The 19,014-nt window shown below is 35.6% G+C and overlaps 1 protein-coding gene across 1 annotated transcript in view; it reads left to right on the forward strand.

The window, feature by feature from the left end:
• The window catches only part of ncm (pre-mRNA-splicing factor nucampholin), a 306,231-nt gene that overhangs the window by 231,330 nt on the left and 55,887 nt on the right, over positions 1-19,014 (forward strand). Inside the window, exon 13 of the mRNA XM_090408753.1 lies at positions 3,100-3,177. Coding sequence (XP_090264879.1) covers positions 3,100-3,177 — 78 coding nt within the window. The remainder of the gene's footprint in view (positions 1-3,099; positions 3,178-19,014) is intronic.

Below are 19,014 nucleotides of genomic sequence, written 5' to 3' on the forward strand. Positions count from 1 at the left end.
CCACTCTGTTTATTCTTTGAACTCGAAGGATACATTCAGATACCACCTCATTTAAGCACTTTTTCAGAGATTCCCATTCATTGCTGATATTTTTCTCATTCAGTATCTGATACCATGGGGCCAAAGATAGTATTCTTGTAAATTGGTCATAATTTTCAGCTTTGTATTTCAGCATGTAACTTGTCTTAATTGGAAATCCATACAGTTGGCTATTTCCTAGGACAGTATGGCATAATCACTGCCATCAGCTAGTGGTAAAATTCTCATATTCTTAAGGGATCCCTTCTGATGCTCTGAATAAATCTAACACTCTTTGTTCTCGAGTTCCTTCTTTCACATGCTTCTTGAGAAATTTTCCTCATAACAACCCAATAAATTTTGCTTCATTCTTATGATATTTCTCTTCTTCCCACTCATCAATGTTTGGATAATTAAAGCAACCAAAAATGGAAAAAAAAAAGTTTAGCAATTTGTCAATGGATTTCATCATCTCCTTGAACTGAACTGCCAGATCTATAGCACCACCTACCATATATTTCATCCTGTTAGCCTGCACTTTACACTAGATAGCCTCAAACACTACTACATAGGATATTACTACCATTATTGTTTTCACACATTTCACCCTAACTGAACTCGAGTCATCTGATATCATTAGATATCGGATGGAATGACAGAAGAGATAGGAGAGATCCTATCTCTTCTGTCATTCTTATAAATACAGTACTTTTTACACTCAATCTCAATTACATCATCTGATTCCGATAGCCAGGTTTCACTAATGCTAACAATCTTAATCCATGGCATATTCAAAAAAGCAATGAACTCGACCCCTTCTTTTCCAATGCCCCTGGCATTTGTGTATAGACATAACAAATTACCCTTTTCTTATACTTTTTTTTAGATACGCAGTCTGCTTCGCCTTGGACAACTTTCTATTTTCTCTCTCTGGATACACTCAAAAGAAAAGTCTGAACCAAAAACTGTAAATTTCCATCCCTTTTCCAGATACATGAATTGTTCAATGCTATTCATATCTTTATCACATTTGCATATAGTTCGCCCACAGATTAGAGACCCTTCGACACTTCTGCACATGTCCCAAAAAGGTGAATCCATTCCGATAATAGGGTAATCAATCTGTCTTCTTGGATGAGTTTGTTTATTATTACAGGTTGGAAAATTTAGCTTTTCTTTTACGAACATTGTAGTTTTTAAAGTGTAACTATTTTGCTTGTATAACAGTTGGAAAAATGTATGTAGAGTATTAACAAAATTAAAAAAAGTATAGCATAAAACAAAAATTTAACGAAATTTATTTTTAAGAAAGTTTTCTATAAAATAAAAATAATTATACAGAAAAACAGAAATTTTTTCAAATGGACTTCATCATCAAATTCCTGCCATGTACCCTCAAGGGGTGTACAGGATATGACAGTACTACATGAAAAAATTACATCATTACTAACTTAAAAATTACATCATTACTCAAATGAACTTAGATATTCTAAACTTACAGTTGAGAGAACTGAGACACTTTAATGTCCTAAACTGATTAATTATTTATGACTTGTGACTTTTAACAAACCCATCCAAAATAAAAAAAAGGTTGAAAAAAAAATACCATTATCAAATCCTTTTAATCTTCACAGTCATCTGAATCGGTGTCTGAATCACCATCACTTTCACTTAAACTGTTCACCAAAGGTTCACATAATTCTTCGATAATTCCGTCTCTGTCCCAATGCATATTTTCCAATGAGGTGACATGAGAGCAATACTTTCCCCAGTTTTGAACTGTAATACTTCCAATCGCCTGTTTGGCAAGTTTCTTTTGACCAAATAAGCAATTCAAATTTTCACATATCTGGGGAATGAGAAATGTTATTTGCAGAGAGCAATCCAAGTTTCATCTAGATACACAATTGGTCTTTTCTCCTCCCTGAAACATCATATTGCTCTCAAATACTCTCATGTCACTTCGCTGCATGATAACTTTTCTTTTATTCTGGGAATTTTTAAAACAAAATCCGATTTCATGAGGTATTTTCCTTAAAGTTTCTCTTTTCCAAGGAAAATTAATTTTTTTCTTTAAGCACAGGAATCAATTTCAGAACAGTTGGCACTCTTTTCTCGACCACGTAAAATTCATGAATAGTTCTTCTTATAACGTCTACATTAAAATCATTCAAAGCTACGGTTTCGATGGTTTTCTTTCTGTGGCGCTTTTTTTTTTTTTTTTAGGAAATTTAAATTTTGGCTTACCTTCACCTTTTGTTTCCCTACGAATTTTTTTAACAGTCGACCCCGATACGCCCGCAATTGCACTTGCATGTTTTATGACTTGAGAAAGGGGAATAAGGAGAATGCCTTTTAACGATTCTTTTTCGTAGAATGTCAGCACATTATTCAATATTCTTTTGCAAGAGCTACTGAAATGTTTAACAACAGAACTTGTCGACTGTACTGGATCCATCATACAAATTAATAAAAAAAATAAAAAAAAAAGAAATGCAAAAAAGCGACGACAAAAATCAAGCTAGTACAGTGACAGACAAGAAAGCATGCGATTTTGCATGTTGGCGACTAATTCGTACATTCTTCATTTCTTTCTCCCCTTCAGCATGAATCAACTATTCTTTGTAAAATGCCAAGCAGAGATCTACAAACGGTGGGTGTACTATACCATAGCTGAATTTTTAACATTAATTCTTGCCATTCCTCCCATGATGATCTAATTTTCTTGCCTCTCTGCATTAAGTCTCACACCAGTAATACATTTTCCAGGCTCCTGATACCAAATTGATTGAAATGTAGGTCATTCCTGTTGATTATATATATTCTCTATTTAAGGTAAATTTCACAGATATTTATCTTAAAGTAAAAATTTGATTTCTGACACTTCTGAACCCAAACTGTTCTTTGCTAAAGGGATTCTACCCACTTCCTTTAGAGTAGGCAAAACCCCTTTAGGGAATAAGGGCTAAAGGAGTTCTGCCTATCCCCCTTCGGAAAATAAAAGGTGTTAGGGAATTTACTTATTTAATAATGTGTGTGTGTATTTATTTATTTATTATTATTATTATTTTTTTTTTTTAGGTTGAGTTATGTCATATGATTTTGGACTGCTGTGCTCAGCAAAGAACTTATGAAAAGTTTTTTGGACTGCTTGGACAGGTGCGGGTATAATATTATTATAGGATATAAATTATTATAACAATTTATCAAAATTTTATTATTGGAAGTTTTTTCACTTGGTTATACTATAAATTAAAGATACCAAGAAATTATATACTTGGTTTAATCCTTTATCCAAGTGTAAGCAAACAAGTTTATGCTGGAACTATTTTCAGGAATGGGGCAACTCATATAAAGAAGCTAATGACTTCACATCACTTGCCTTAGTATCCCATAATGCAAAGCACATCTTCTAGCAGACATGTATAATACTATGCATTATAGGAAGGGTCACTACCCAGACCGGTTTCGACCTTTATTGCGGTCTCATCAGTGGGAGCCAGATCCAGAGGTGATACTAAGGTTGAAGTAATGCAGAAATCTTATTTTCATATGCATAGCATTATACATGTCTGCAAGGAAATGTGATTTGCATTATGGGATGCTAAGGCAAGTGATATGAAGTCATTAGCTTCTTTATATGAGTTGCCCCAGTCCTGAAAATAGTTCAGGTGCAAACTTGTTTGCTTACACTTGGATAAAGGATTAAACCAAGTATATAATTTCTTGGTATCTTTAATTTAAAATTTTACTATGTTATTGAATTTTCCTGCTACTGAGTTTTTCAATATAGCATCATTTTCAGTCAGTAAAGTGTATTTATCTAGATAACCTCATTATTTTGATACAGATAAAATCTTTATAATGATCTTTATAAAATGCAAGCATTCTTTTTTTTTTTAAATGCATTTAAAAAATTTTATGTTCTAGATAATTTGTGACTGTTTTAAGTTGCACATCATATTTTTTGATATATTGTAAACCTGTCTGTTTGCAGCCCTGTCAGCTAGGCCAGTTATTAGTCTCTCTCTCCCTCCCTCCGTGTGTTTGTGTGTCCAACCTGTTGTTTTAACGATCAGTCACGAAAATGTTTCTGTTTAAATAATTTTTAAATATTTTTTGTTTATTGGTTAGTTGTGATTTTGTATCTGAAATGGCACATTGACTTCAAAATCAGCATGCTGTAAATTCTGATGCACAATACATAAGCTACTATATATCTTCTCCTTCTGCTGCATTCCTGCCCAAGTAGGATTGCTGCAGTAGATGAACTTTCTCCACTCAGTTCAGTCCAAGGACATTTTCTCCTCTAGTCCGAGGTCTTTGTCCCCCCCCCCCTCTCTCTCTCTCTCTCTCTCAAACTGTCCAGTCATCGTTGTCTAGGTCTACCCCTTACTTCTTCCCACGTGTAGCTTTTGCCTTGCCATATAGCATGACAACCATCTCATCCTTGATTACCTGATCTTTCCAGATACTTGGGTCACCATCATTGTTCCCCTGATCAATGAGCTTTTGATATTTTCAATCTTGTTTCACCACTTGCAAGTCTCAGTATTCTCCTTTCAGCTACATGCATTCCCTTTTCCCATCTCTTGGTCATCTGCCCAGTGTCATTGCTATACATGAGTGCAGGTCTTACTACCATTTTGTGTCTTTCCTTTTAACTTACTAGGCATTTTTGTATCACACAAGATACCTGAAACCTTTTTCCAGTTTATCTGCTCTGATTGGATCCTCTTATTGAGTTCTGAATCAAGGTATCCATCACTTTGGACACATGATCCTAGGTATGTGAACTAGTGGCATGCTGGTGCCCTTCAGTGTTATACTTCCTGCTGCTTCACTACAATACATGTACTCGATCTTATTTCTACTGATTCTCAAACTACTGTCTTCCAAAGTTTTCCTCCATTATTCAAGTCTTTCTTCTGCTTCCTGCTCAGACTTTGTGCAAATTTCCACATCATCAGCAAACATCATCCACGGCGCTTTAGTTCTTACTGTCTCTGTCAACACAACCAAGTGCATAACAAAGAAGAAGAAGCCCAAAGCTCACCCTTGATGAACTCCTTTTACTGGGAATGCCTGAGTGGTTCTTGCTTTATATTTCACTCTTGTTTTAACACTATTATACATGTCTTGTATATGCTGTACACACTTCTCTGGCATGCTTCTCCGTATCCCTTTTCTTGGGTCTCTATCAACAGACCTTTTCCAAATCATTGAAGACAAAAAGACAAAAAAACCTTTCTATGAGATGTCTTAGAACAAAGATGGCATCAATTGTTTCCCTACCAGCAAGGGATTGCTCGTAGGGAAACAATTGATGCCATCTTTGCAATCTTTTCTCAATTACCTTTTCCTATACCTTCATAATGTGGCTCATGAGTTTAATTCTTGTGTAGTGGCTACAGTTGCTGTTCTGTTAATAACCAGTCATGGAAATGTTTCTGTTTAAAGAATTTTTAAATATTATAAAAATTCTGTTTAAATATTTTTTTTTTGTTTATTGAATGGTTGTGATTTTGTATCCAGATCGGCACACTAACTTCAAAATAAGCATGTTGTAAATTATGACAAACAATGCCTAAGCTTTGTGTGTGTGTGTGTGTGTGTGTGTGTGTGTGTGTGTGTGTGTGTGTGTGTGTGTGTGTGTGTATTTACTATAAACAAACACAAGGGGGTGAAAAAGTTTCTTTTCAACCTCCCTTGTATGCATATTAGCTCTACCCTTCTAAAGACATTTGACAAATAAGTTATATTCTGACCATCACAATTAATTTGTATTCTAATATTCCTTACCTCAAAAAAATAATAAAATAAAATAATTCATGATTTTGTTCGACTACTATACTTGTTTATATTTTCTTTTAGCAAGTAAGCTTAATGAAGAGTATTTTCTTCGATTACTGAAGATTATTGTCCTCACAGTAGAAGCTACAACATTTAATTGAATAACTCATGAGAAACATTAAAGACAAAATTCCATGGTATTCTAGTGCAATATTAATTTCATTTCTATATAAATCCTTGGAGAATAAATAAAGATCACTGTATGCATGCATGCACACTTGTGTGTATTTTATATAATTCCGACCCATGAAAGGTTGTAAACCTAAATAACAGAGTAAGCAAAACTTTCTGTTATCTGTTTGTTTTTTTTCATGGTGGAGAGCCATTGGAATAACTTTATAGGGAATAAGAGGGAAATCAACCAAATGACTACATTGGCAGCATGTATGACAGTGTTCAAACCAATTTTCACATATGGATCTGAGAGTTCAGTTATAAATAAAATATTTCAGCAGTAATGGAGACCACAGATACGATAAGAATTGGTTTCAGGGCAGTTCGTCCAATCAAAATCTCATCCATTACTTTTCTTGTCCAGCAGGACATTTCGTCCATTACTTTTCTCATCCAATAGGACATTTCGTCCAATCTTATTCATCCAATGCTATTTGAAAAATTGAAAATAATTGAACGAAATGCCCTGAAAGCACCTGGGGGTTTGAGGTTATTCATCCAATCCTATTTCAATTTGAAAATAGTTGGACTAAATGCCCTGAAAGCACCGGGATTTAAGGTTATTCATCCAATCCTATTTTGTCCAATCTTATTCATCCAGTGCTATTTGTGCAATTCTTCATATTAGTCCAACGAGTTATAAGTAGCTTGTGATCATTAATAATAGTGTTAGAACTGAAATAGGTGACTTCAAACTTTACTTGAAATCACCATTCCAGAATCTAACAATTAACATAAAAACATACTTGCATACTTATCTTTTAGCGCAGTATAAATATGTTCTTGTTTATAACAACTTCCTATATGATGAACTGTGAATTTTAAAGTTTTATATTTAAGTGTCTAGCATGAATGTAAGTCAGAAAAAGGGGCAAAATAAGAGAGGAATTATTAATGAAATATTGTAAATGAAAGAATGCGTACTATTCAACAACATAGGGCAAAGATCACTCTAAATACTGTAAGATCAGGGTAGGCACCCGCAGGCATCATGACACATACGTTCCCCAAAACAAGAAGTCCCGTATGTTAATCGGTGAAGTCACCCAAACGGAGACCAATGGGTGAGACGATAAGATATTTCAAACTCGGAAAGGTGGCGCTCTAGGAGAGCGAATAAAACCCACGACACGGAAGTAAATTACCCCCATTTTTTCTTGTTCCTGAGTTTCTCTCTGTGTGCTCCGAGAGTTCTTCGCGGTTCAGCTCTCATTTTTGAGGGCTGACTTACGATAGGGTTCGGTATGACACTGCAGTAGAGTTTCGGCAAGACTAACCGCAGGCCGTGGTGAGAAGATCATTGACGTAAAATCCTAAGCAGAAGGGTAGCGTCCAGCCCAGGCGAGCATGTGTAACCCACGTTGGCGATAATGTCAAGACAACCAGATTCGAAACAAAGAACAAAGGACGGCAGAAAACCAAAGAAAGAGAATAGATAAGTACTCTCACTTGTTCTAGCCCCTTTTGAGAATTGACTAGCATTTAAGAGAACGCAATCTGAAATTTGTATTAAAAGAAAGAGTAAAGAATTAAGATCTGTGTAAATGACTATGTTTTCTTGAAGCGAACTTTAAGGACTTTCAACCAGATAGAGATTTTGTCATGTTTATTCCGAGAGAGGTTATAAAATGTGTTAAAGTACCTTAATGTCCAAAATGAGTTGTAATCATAAATGTAATATGTATTGAGTTATTGAATTTACTGATATTTTGAAGTAAAGTACTAAAATGCTTTAAGACTGAGCGAGTGAATGAAAGGTAGAGGTTTAACATTAGATCTGATGATCAATTTAACTTGTATGGAATTACTAATTGAATTTAATTAACGTTTTGATTCTTTAATTATATGTGTTTCTGATCATGATGACTGACCCTGACCCTTCATAAAACATCGAACCTAAGAACGTGTGTGTGTGCGGGAATACCCCAATTGAAAGTAAGGGCACGACTGCAAATAACAGTAAAATTATGCCAGAGAGCCCAAGTTTCTAGGAATTAGATTTATATTGTTAGTAGCACCTGATGTTCTGTAATTAACCTAAAGGCAGAGTCTATCTCTAACTTTAAGGCTCAGGCTGGCACAGTAAAAAAATAAATTTGCCTGAGTGATCTGGATAATTTATAGAATTCAGGGAGCGGGTAAACTTCTGGTGGCCCTTAAAGGTTAAGTTACATAAGAAGGAGCATAAGAGAAGCAAGACATAAGGCTAAGTTTATTATTAATGTGGATCGCATAACAATGACACAACCTACTTAACGTAGAGACACGTGCGATAGAATTTGATATTGCGACTGTAATAAGAAAGGCTAAAATTGAATAAGTTGTCCCGATATATCAATGAAAGATACAAGATACACATTATAGAAAAGAAGGGACGACACAACAATAGTCAGTGGACGTTAAAAAATTTTTTATAATTTATCCTTAAAATTTGGCAGTGCTGAATATGATGGAAATTGTGATGAGTGACAGGGTTAAACCAATGCTTTATCTACAAAATTATTGTTATCATTTTCACTCTTATTACAAGAATAAGACTAGATGGCATTGCTGATGTGAGGTTCGTGACAGTTGCAATGCTAGGTGAATCACAACTGCCAGTTTAGACAACACCGTGGTGTACAAAGACAGCAAGGACCATCACCAACATGAATCGGGCATGGATGGAGAGATTAGGAAAGTTAAATATAATCTAAAGAGAAGGGCGCAAGACAATATGCATGGTCCACCCTCACACGCTATGCATATGGTTATAGGACAAGTTCAGCAAGATGAAATATTGCTTATGTTACTGGAGAGGAATAGTTTACGGAGGCAAGTCAATAGATGGCAGAACACTGCGAGGCCTCGTACTCTCGCAACTTTGGTTGGTGTTGAGATACCGGAAGAATATCAAGCAACGTTAAATTATAATAGATTTCCTTTTTATGATTCTGGTGTACAGAACGAGGATCGTCTTCTTGTTTTTGCCACAACGGAGAACCTAAGATTACTTGGAGTGAGTGACATTATCTTCTCCGATGGCACATTTAAAACTGTGCCCTCACAATTTGCTCAGTTGTTTACTATGTATGGAATATTTCGAGAGCATGTCATGCCTCTGGTGTATGCTCTAACTCCCGCAAAAACTGAGACTACATATCAGTCAATATACCAGCATGTTGTCAACACGGCAAAACAAGCAGGAATCATTGTGAATCCACATACTGTTATGATGGATTTCAAGCTGGTGAATATGAATGCTGCATGAAGAAGCATCAATGCTGTTCGGCTTGCCATTCGTACTGATCGATGACGACGTACTCAAGGTATTTGACTAAATTGTAGAGAGTGTTTCGGAAGACCTGGAAGGAATAATAGAGATTGTTGAACGTGTTTACATCGGAGGGTGTCAAGCTCGAGGGGGTGGGTGGAAAACCCCCCGCTTTCCACCTGAGGTATGGAATAGCCATGATTTGGTCATTAATGGGACACAGAGAACAAACAATTCTGTAGAAGGTTGGCATAACAAATTCTAAAAGTTGATAGTGGTGTACCATCCATCACTTTTGGAGGTTCATCGGTTCCCTGAAGGAGGAACACAGCAGAACGAACAAGATATAACACACCTTCTTGGATGAAATGTCCGATGGGACAAATTAAGATTGGGCAAAATGTCCGACCAGACGAGTGTTCCCTTGGAAAAACTTATAAAAGGACAAAAAATCTTGGACCATCTGTCCTCAAATCTTAGAGGTCATTAGACATCATGCCAAACCTGGCATGACGTCAAATTTGACGTGAGATTGAAACAAAAAAATGTGAGGAGGAGTTACTCATGTCATTTGTAACTCCTCCTCCCCCCATTTTTTTGTTTTGAGTGGCAGAACCATATTAAAAACAAAGATATCAGAAAAGAATGCACCACTATTAATATTCAAGGGTAGGTAAACAGAACTAAACTAAGTAGTTGGTATGGTTGCTTAAATAGAAAAAAGACAAAGAGAGAATTCAAGATCTAGAATGGATTGCTACAGTTGGGAAAACTTTTGCATCTCAAAATGTAAAAACTGAATTTCTTGAGCTGCTGTGAGAACTTAATCAAGTAGCATGTGATGGAAGGAAATCAAGGTCAAAGAGGGTTAAATTTGATTATAGTGTCAGAGGGCATTTCAGTTAAAGATGCTACTATTCTGCCTCCGGTTGATGACAGTGATCATGCAGTACTCACTTGGGAAGTGGCTAAGTGTATCAATATTTCATTCAGAAAAGGTTACATGCTGTCAACACGGTTACAAAGCAGGAAATTATGAGGTATACTGAGTTCAGTGCAATGGTATTGGTTGGGAAGAATATCGACAGCACATGGGAAGCATTTAAAAAATGCTAAATAATGCAATATCAGAATGTGTTCCAAGAGTTTGAAGAATAAATAGGGTAGGAGTGATATCAATGTGTAATCTTATTAAGTAAGAGATTCATAAGAAAAGGATGATGTGGAAGGAATACTCTGTAAGGATGATGTCAGTTATGAAAATTATAAGCAGCAGGCCAAAAGAGTCTCAACTCTTGTACTGAAAGCTAAGTCTGAGTATGAAAAAAATGGGCTCTGCAAGCTAAAGACAACTCCGAAGAATTCTATTGTTGTGCTGCAAGTAAAAGAAAGAACAAATATGAAAGAATAACTATTAAATACAGATGGTATGAGGGTGAGAGATGAAGAAGAGGTTGTTCAACTAATGAGTGTCCATTTTACTAAAAGCTATAAACCTGTTGTATGCAACATTGTGTTCGCTGCTACCTTTTCACTGGATGAGGAAATTCAGGTGTATGATGAAGAGGTATTAGAACTGTTGCACAAACTGAATAAGAATTCAGCAATAGGGACTGATGGTATATCAGCACTGCTGCTGAAGGTGTGTTCAGTTGAACTTACTATTCGTTTGACCAGGCTATATAAATTGAGGCTCAGAACTCTGGAAGATTCAACAGTAGTGGAAATAATGTATGGTAATGCCATTGCACAAAGGTGGTACAAAGATTGAACTGTCGACTTATCAGTATCTCTGGAGTGGTTGTGAAGGTTCTGGAAAAGTTGGTTATTGCTCACATTCAGAAATGGATTGACACAGAATCTGTACTTTGCAACAAACAGCATGGGTTTACTAATGGAAGGTCATGTGAGCAACTTGCTCATATTCTATAATGTTATTATTGAGTTAGACAAGGACAATGGGTACACCATAATAATTTTGGATTTTGTTAGGGCTTTTGACAGAATGCAGCATGGAAAACTTGAATAAATTGGAGAATATGGGATTGGATTATAAAATAGCATGAATAAGAGGCTAACTGACTGACAAGTATGAAAAAGTGTTATATGGGGGATGCGAGTCTTCAAGATTTAAGGTAACCAGTAGTGTACCACAATGATCACATTGTTATTCAGTGTGTACATTAATGACATTGGGAAGAATTTAACAGGTTGTATACAGCTGTTTGTTGATAATGCAAAAATAGGCAGGGTAATCAGGAATATTGGCTGAGCAGTACATGGAGAATAATTTGAATAGGCTGGAATTGTGGGCATGTGAAAATGGTTCAATATTAGTAAATGTAAAGTTATGCACTTTGATGTGATTAGATATCCAGTGTCATATTATATTGTTGGGATTATGCTATAAGAAACTGAATGGGTTAGAGATCTTGGAGTTTAAGTAGATAGGAAGTTTGAAGTTCAAGGACCATATAGCAGAGATTGTGAATACAACTCGGAGAATAATTGCAATGCTGAAATAAACCTTGTTACGTAAAGATAAGGCAGTCATTTTGCCTCTTTATAAGGTTTTGAAGGAAGCCAGGAAACCAGGTCTGGTTTTCTGGCTTCCATGATGATTCTGATACAGTAGAAAGACTGTGAAGGAGAGTGTTAAAAATGATATCAAGATTATGGAATACTGATTATGAAGACTGAGAATTTTTTTGACTGCCGACACTAGCAGTAAGGAGAAAGAGGGGGTGACATGATCGAGACTTACAAACTTCTGAAAGGGTCATACAGGATTTCAGTAGACAGAAGTTTTAATTTTTTTTATAGAGGGTGGGGTGAAAGGACAAGAGGTCATCCTTTGAAGTTGAGAATGAATTCTGCCAAGAAGGTATTGCGAGAGAGATTTTTCTCTCATAGAGTAGTGTGTAACTGGAATGGATTGATGTGTATACAAGTAATATGAATGAATTCAAGTATGATATGACAGCTAATGTGGGTAGCATGTGGCCTCTCTTGATGAGTCCTTGACTCCCTGGAGATCTCTTAATAATAATAATAAAGAATGAATTTGTTTACAAACAAATTAGACCAATGTTGGAGGAAGTTGTTGATTAGCTCACCAGAAATCTTAATTGTGTGCTAAAGTAGAAAGACATTTGTCCCCCCCAATGAGGTGTTTATGCTAGAAGTTGGTGATATGCTTTCCTTTTTTTAGCAAAAAAAAAAAACAAAAAAATCCATGAGCATTGAGTCTGTGGAATCTAATCTAATCTTCACTTTAAATTATGATAAGCAGAGGTTGTATATCAAACATGGTAAACAGAGCATCTCAAATGTTTTTTTTCCCCTTAATTATTGCCCCTTAACCTAAAAGGTTTTTGTAAACTTTTTTTTACTAATCGCCCTTCCCCCACTAATTTTTTTATTTTTTTAAACAAGCAACTACTTTATGCTTACTCTTTTTATTCAGTGAGCCTGATACTTCTTAGCTAAAAGTTCAGTGTTTGGTGTGATGTTAGTAAGTTTAATTCTAATGTATCCTCTTGAATGTATATCAATTCTGTTTCTTTCCTTTGTTAATATTTCATTTACTGAAGTAAAACCATCAACCATATTCAGTGTTGCAAAACAGATTACTTTGGCCATTTCCACTTTTTTTGAATGTGTATTTGCATTCTTCTTTCCATTTTAATTCAGCAGGTTTTTGAATTTCTCAACTAACAGACCTGGCATTGCATCCAAGTGGATCTAACATCCAAAGCTTCACTTCAAAAGAAAATAATTCTGAAAATCCATTTATCATTTTACCTGTTAATGAACACAAATGATCTGAATAATTAAGATTATTCTTGGTGAGAGATTCGTTGATTTCAGCTAACTCTTGAATATCATGAAATTGTTTTCCTCTTTAAATTACTTTAAAATATTTCCAGTTTTTCAGAAAGACTTTTAATATATACAGGGTGTTCGGGATAAATTTGACATATTTATAATTAATTATATTTTTCCGTAAGTTACATGTATTAACACACACTTCTCTTCATTTAAAAGTTTGGACCCTTCTTCATTCATATACAAGATGTCAGAAAGGATGGATAGCTGGAACGCACCTGAATCATGGAAGAGAATAACTTGTATCATGATGATTCGTGCCCGCCATCAAAATAAGGATATTACGACTGCTGCCCAATGCTCCCTGAATACAGTAAAAACAATCAGGCATGAACTAGAGACTTGCAATGGTGACTACGAGGATGTAGCAAGAAGAAAGATCCCTAGCAGACGATCTGATTGCGTTCGTACAGCAGAATTCCTCGCAAATCTGCAGGAACAGGTGTTGAAGAACCCTGGCATTGGAATTCGGGCTTTGTTCGTGGAGTTGCTAACTGTAGTCAAGCCCTGGATAACAAGGGTAGCCAATGGTAGGCCGTATGTATGGCAGCAGGATTCGGCCCCTTGCCACACCTCTGGGAAAAGTCAAAAATGGTTGTCTGAAAATTTCTACGACTTCACCAGTCCAAATGTTTGGCCTCCAAACTCCCCAGACCTTAACCCCATGGATTATTTTGTATGGGGCGCAGTTGAAAAAGACACCAATCGCACTTCCAGTAATACAAAAGCCCAGTTAATGGATAAAATTAAAACAGTTTTTGCGGCCCTTCCCAGGGAGACTGTAGCATCAGCTTGTTCGAGGTTCCGAAGCAGAATTGAAGCTGTGATCGATGCTAATGGTGGTTATTTTGAGTAAATCTTGTTGATAGTATTGTAATTAACTCTGCCTGTAATGTTTTTTTGTCAATTCATTAAATTTAATAGATACAAAGAAGATTTTCTTTTTCCTTACGAAACTGTCAAATTTATCCCGAACACCCTGTATTTGCAGTCTATCACTATAATTAATTTCCCTTGAAGTGATACTTCATTAAGTTTTCAAAAAATCCAAGGCATGTAAAATAGGTTGTTTTTGTGTTTACTGATCTTCCTTGCTAAATCTGTGTTTCCTTTGCTCTCTATAAAACCAATTATCATATATAAAAGAAACTTTATATATCGTTCTTCATTATCAACAAAAATTTTTGAAAAGGCAACCATATTTGCTTTGTGACTTTATTGATAGTTTTCATAACTATACTGAGAGACTGATAAAGAAATGGACTGAATGTTTTTTTCAACCTGATAATCTCGGCACAATGCATTGTGTAGCAAGAACTTTGGAACATACCTCCTTTATGTGGGCTGTAAAACCTTTGTCTTTTATAAAACCATGCATGGTAGAACTATCAGTGGCACTGGATACCAAATTTTCTGTTTTAAAATTTTAAAATATTTCATATGTTTATCAACTTTTTTAGTGATCTAAAAGTCTCAATGATTTCATAGCCTTATTTGAAAAAGAAGTATTACACAAAAGAGACATAGACTGTCTAGAGTCGAGTAGGCTTATGATAAAATCATATGCTAGTTATTCATCCAGATGCTGTCAGCACTTGAGATGATTGATGATACATTCAATAACTACAAAGAATTAAATTGTTGCTTGAAAAGCAAAAACAAATAGACTGAAACATTTCCTTGTCCCATCCATGCCTCATATATTGACCAATGAAACAAAAGAACAAACCACACCCACCATGCTGCCACCAGGATTACAGCTGTCAGAAAAGTGCAAATTACAAGGATTGTGGAGATATTACCTATGAAAGTAAGCATTTAATGCATATGAAGAGCAAAGGTGGTTGAATTAAATCTCATCTGCTTTTTTTTTTTAATCAGAACTTCTTTCATTTCTCATATAATACACTTATATGTTAAAAATCAGTTGTCTAGTTGTTTGAGGGGATTTTTTTCTCTAAAAAATCATCCTCTTATTGACAATATTCCTGTTGCTAAATCCATGATTTAGCTAAACCTTCAAGAGTTTGTTTGGGTCCCCAATTGTATAATGAGAAGACAAATATCAAATTTTTGGTGACCCTGGCTACCCTACCATTTAGATAATCTCTGCAAGGTGTTGGAAGATGTTCAGAAATTTGCCTTGAATTGTAGATTAGGATTTCATTTGATTTTCTGGACTGATCTCTGGGCTCAATGTGAAGGAGGTGATGGCACTCCGTTTCATGTTGTATTATAAGGGGCTCATCCAAACCCTTTGTTAAATTTTTCTCAATTTTGTGAGCTCCTTGTTCTTATTGCTTACTTTTTTATTTTTTTCAAAAAAAAAAAAAATTTTTTTTTTGAACATATTAAGCGACAAACTCATACGGTAACCCAACAAAGTGATTTTATTAAATAAAATATTAGAGTTACTGTTACTACCATTTTACAAATAAGAATTCACTTATGGTAATCACATATAAATAAATAGGACTATAAAATAATGCCCCATGATTGGTACCGTTGATAATCACTTGAAGTGTAAAAATTGATGTGAAAAAATAAGCCTGATTTATGAGTTCTCTTTTGTTCTGCATATTTGATGTTTTCTCATGATCATCAGTTTCCTGATATGTACTCTCAAGGGGGGGGGGGTGTTCAAGCTACTATGACAGCACTGAATGATTAAGTTGACATTATTATTATCTCCTATCCACAATTTTCCTCCAAATTAGTCTGTTACTTGTGAACACTCTAATATTGTTATATCTAACATTTTATGCTTCTAAGGCACTTCTGATTGAATCAATTCTCCCAGACATTGGTCTTTTCTCTGGTTCTCTTTCCTGCCATCTTGTTTTGCTAACCTTTCCTCACCCATAGTGACCATACCACCATAGATTATTCTGCTTACACATTCTTGAATGCTAACAATCTCAAGTTCCTTTCTAATATCTTAATATGATTCTGCCATTAATGTCATCTTTTCACTTTCCTAATATTTCTCAGAATACTTATATCTGTGGTGTATAGTCTTCAATCAAGTGCTTTACTTCTAACCCAACTCTCAGATTCATAACTTAAAAAAAAGTGGTTTGAACACAGTCTTGTATACTGCTAGTTTGGTGTTTTAGCAAATTTCTCTTTTATCATCATCATCAAATTCCTGCCATGTACCCTCAAGGGGTGTACAGGATATGATAGTAGTACATGAAAAAAATTACATCATTACTAACTTCCTATCTACAATTTTCCTCCAAATCAGTCTGTTACTTGTCAAGACTCGAACATTATCATATCTTATATTTCTATCGTCTAAGGCACTTTGTACCGCATCAATCCACCTATATCTTGGTCTTCCTCTGGGTCGTTTTGCTGCCAACCTGGCAGAGAACACTTGTTTTGCTAATCTTTCCTCGCCCATTCTGTTTAAGTGACCATACCACCTGAGATTAGCTCTGCTAATGCATTCCTGGATGCTCACAATGTCAAGTTCTTTCCTAATATCCTCATTTTTAATATGATATTGCCATTGATGCCATCTGTTCACGCCTATAATCTTTCTCAGGACTCTCATATCTGCCGTCTCTAGTCTTTGGTCAAGTGTTTTACTCCTGACCCAGCTCTCAGATCCATAAGTTAAAACTGGTTCGAACACTGTCTTGTATACAGCTAATTTAATGTTCCGACTAATTTCTCTCTTATTCCATATGAATTTATTCAATTGACTTCCCACCATACCAGCTTTGCTGATTCTGTTGTCTATTTCTATATTTAATTTACCATCTTCAGTAAAAATCGTGCCTTAGTAGCTGAAATGTTTTACTTGTTCCACAGGTTCTCCATTCACAACACAGTTGACATTTTCAATGATTCTGCCTATTTTCATTGTCTTTGTCTTTTTATTGCTGACCTTCATGCCATATCCATTACAACAGCCATTCAATTTAGTCAGAGAATCTTGCAGACTTGTAGCGGATTTATTTAGAAGTATAACATCATCTGCATAAAGCAAAGAGCTGACATTAACATCTCCAATTTTAATATCATGTTTAATACCACTTTCCTTCATAATGTGATCCATATAGATAATGAATAACAGAAGGGATAATGTACATCCTTGTCTCATACCAGATTTAACATTAAACCATCTTCCTGTACTTCCTTCAATTCTAACTGCTGACTTACAACTCAAATAAAGACTAAGTATTGCTTGATATAATGCCCCATTGACACCATATAACTGCAGCGTATTGAATAGCTTCTCTCTTGGCACCTTGTCATATACCTTTTCCAGATTGACCAAACTTAAATACAGATCTTTGTTATATTCCCATGATTTCTCCACTATTTGTCGTAAAGTGAAGACCTGATCCTGACAGCCTCTATTTCGCCTGAATCCAGCTTGTTCTTCACCAAGCATTTCTTCCACAATTCTTCTCAACCGCTTCTCAAGTATACTTGCATAGATCTTGCCAGGAACACTCAGTAGGGAAATACCTCTGTAATTCTCACATTCAGTTTTATTTCCCTTTTTATATATGGTACTATGAGGGCTCTACTCCAATCATCAGGAATTCGTCCCTCTGTCCAGGTTTTCTGAACTATGCAGTGAACCATTTCTGGTCGAATATCATCTACTCCTGCTGCCTTTCCACATTTCAAGCCTTTGATGGCTTTTTCTACTTCAAGTATGGATATGTATTCCTGATTGCATGCCTGGTCAGTGTTTTTTACCACTGTGCTATCATCACTGCTTGTTTCATTTAGCAGTTTTTCAACGTAATTACTCCATACTTCAAGGATATCTTTTTCTCCCATTTTCATGTCACCTTTATTATCTCTAACTCCTTTTACAGCACTCTTTCCTCCATTCCTAAGCTTCTTCAACAACCTCCAGAATATTTTGCCACCTTCTTGATATTTATTTAATCTCCAAGGTTTGATTCCTGTTCTCAAACTCTTTCATTTTTTCTTCAATAATCTTTGTGTATTTTAGTCTACAGTTCACATCTGAGAGCTGCTCAACTTTTATTCGCTTTTCTTACTTTCTTACATGTCATTCTTTTCAATATGAAATTCAATTTTATCCTGCTCAAGACTAAATAGTGATCATTTCCAATTTCAAATCCTCTGTACACTCTGGTGTCCTGCACCAGGGAGAAAACATCACTATCAACAATAACATAGTCAATGAGGCTTTTCTTATTCCTTGCCTCTTCTCTCCATGTGAATTTGTGCACATTTTTATGTTGGAACATGGTGTTAGTAATAACCAGTCCATGTCCTGAGCAGAAATCCAACAGCTATTTGCCATTATTATTAGCTTTGCTCTTTTCTCCAAATTTTCCCAAAATATTTTTGTATGTCTCGCAATCATTTCCTACTCTGCTATTTAGATCCCCAACAAGGACCAACTTTTCCTTTTTCACTGTGTCAGTTGCTGTTTTCTAAAGCCTCAAAAAATTCCTCCACTTTTACCTTAGTAGAACCTTCTGTGGGACCATAGGCACAAATAAGTCTCATTGTCCAGTTCCCCATTCTCATATTTGCCCACATTACTCTACTTGAGACTGAGTGCCATTCAAGAAGATTAGCCTCGTATTTTGTGTTGAATACTATGGCTACTCCTTTTCCTTGATTGTCATTGCCTGAATATAACATTTTGTATTTATTGCTCAGAAAGATCTCACCAGTTTTGGTCTTTTTTGTTTCAGTCACCCCTATTATGTCGATCTGGTACTTATCTAATTCCTCAGCTAGCTCCATTTCTTTGCCATTCAGGCTTCTTACGTTGATAGTACCGATCTTTAACTCTGGTGATGATGAGTTGGGGTTTGTTTTCA

Source organism: Typopeltis vanoorti, chromosome 2 (assembly GCF_054136105.1).
Source record: "Typopeltis vanoorti isolate ZY-2024b chromosome 2, IOZ_Tvanoo_1.0, whole genome shotgun sequence".
Lineage (NCBI taxonomy): Eukaryota > Metazoa > Arthropoda > Arachnida > Uropygi > Thelyphonidae > Typopeltis > Typopeltis vanoorti.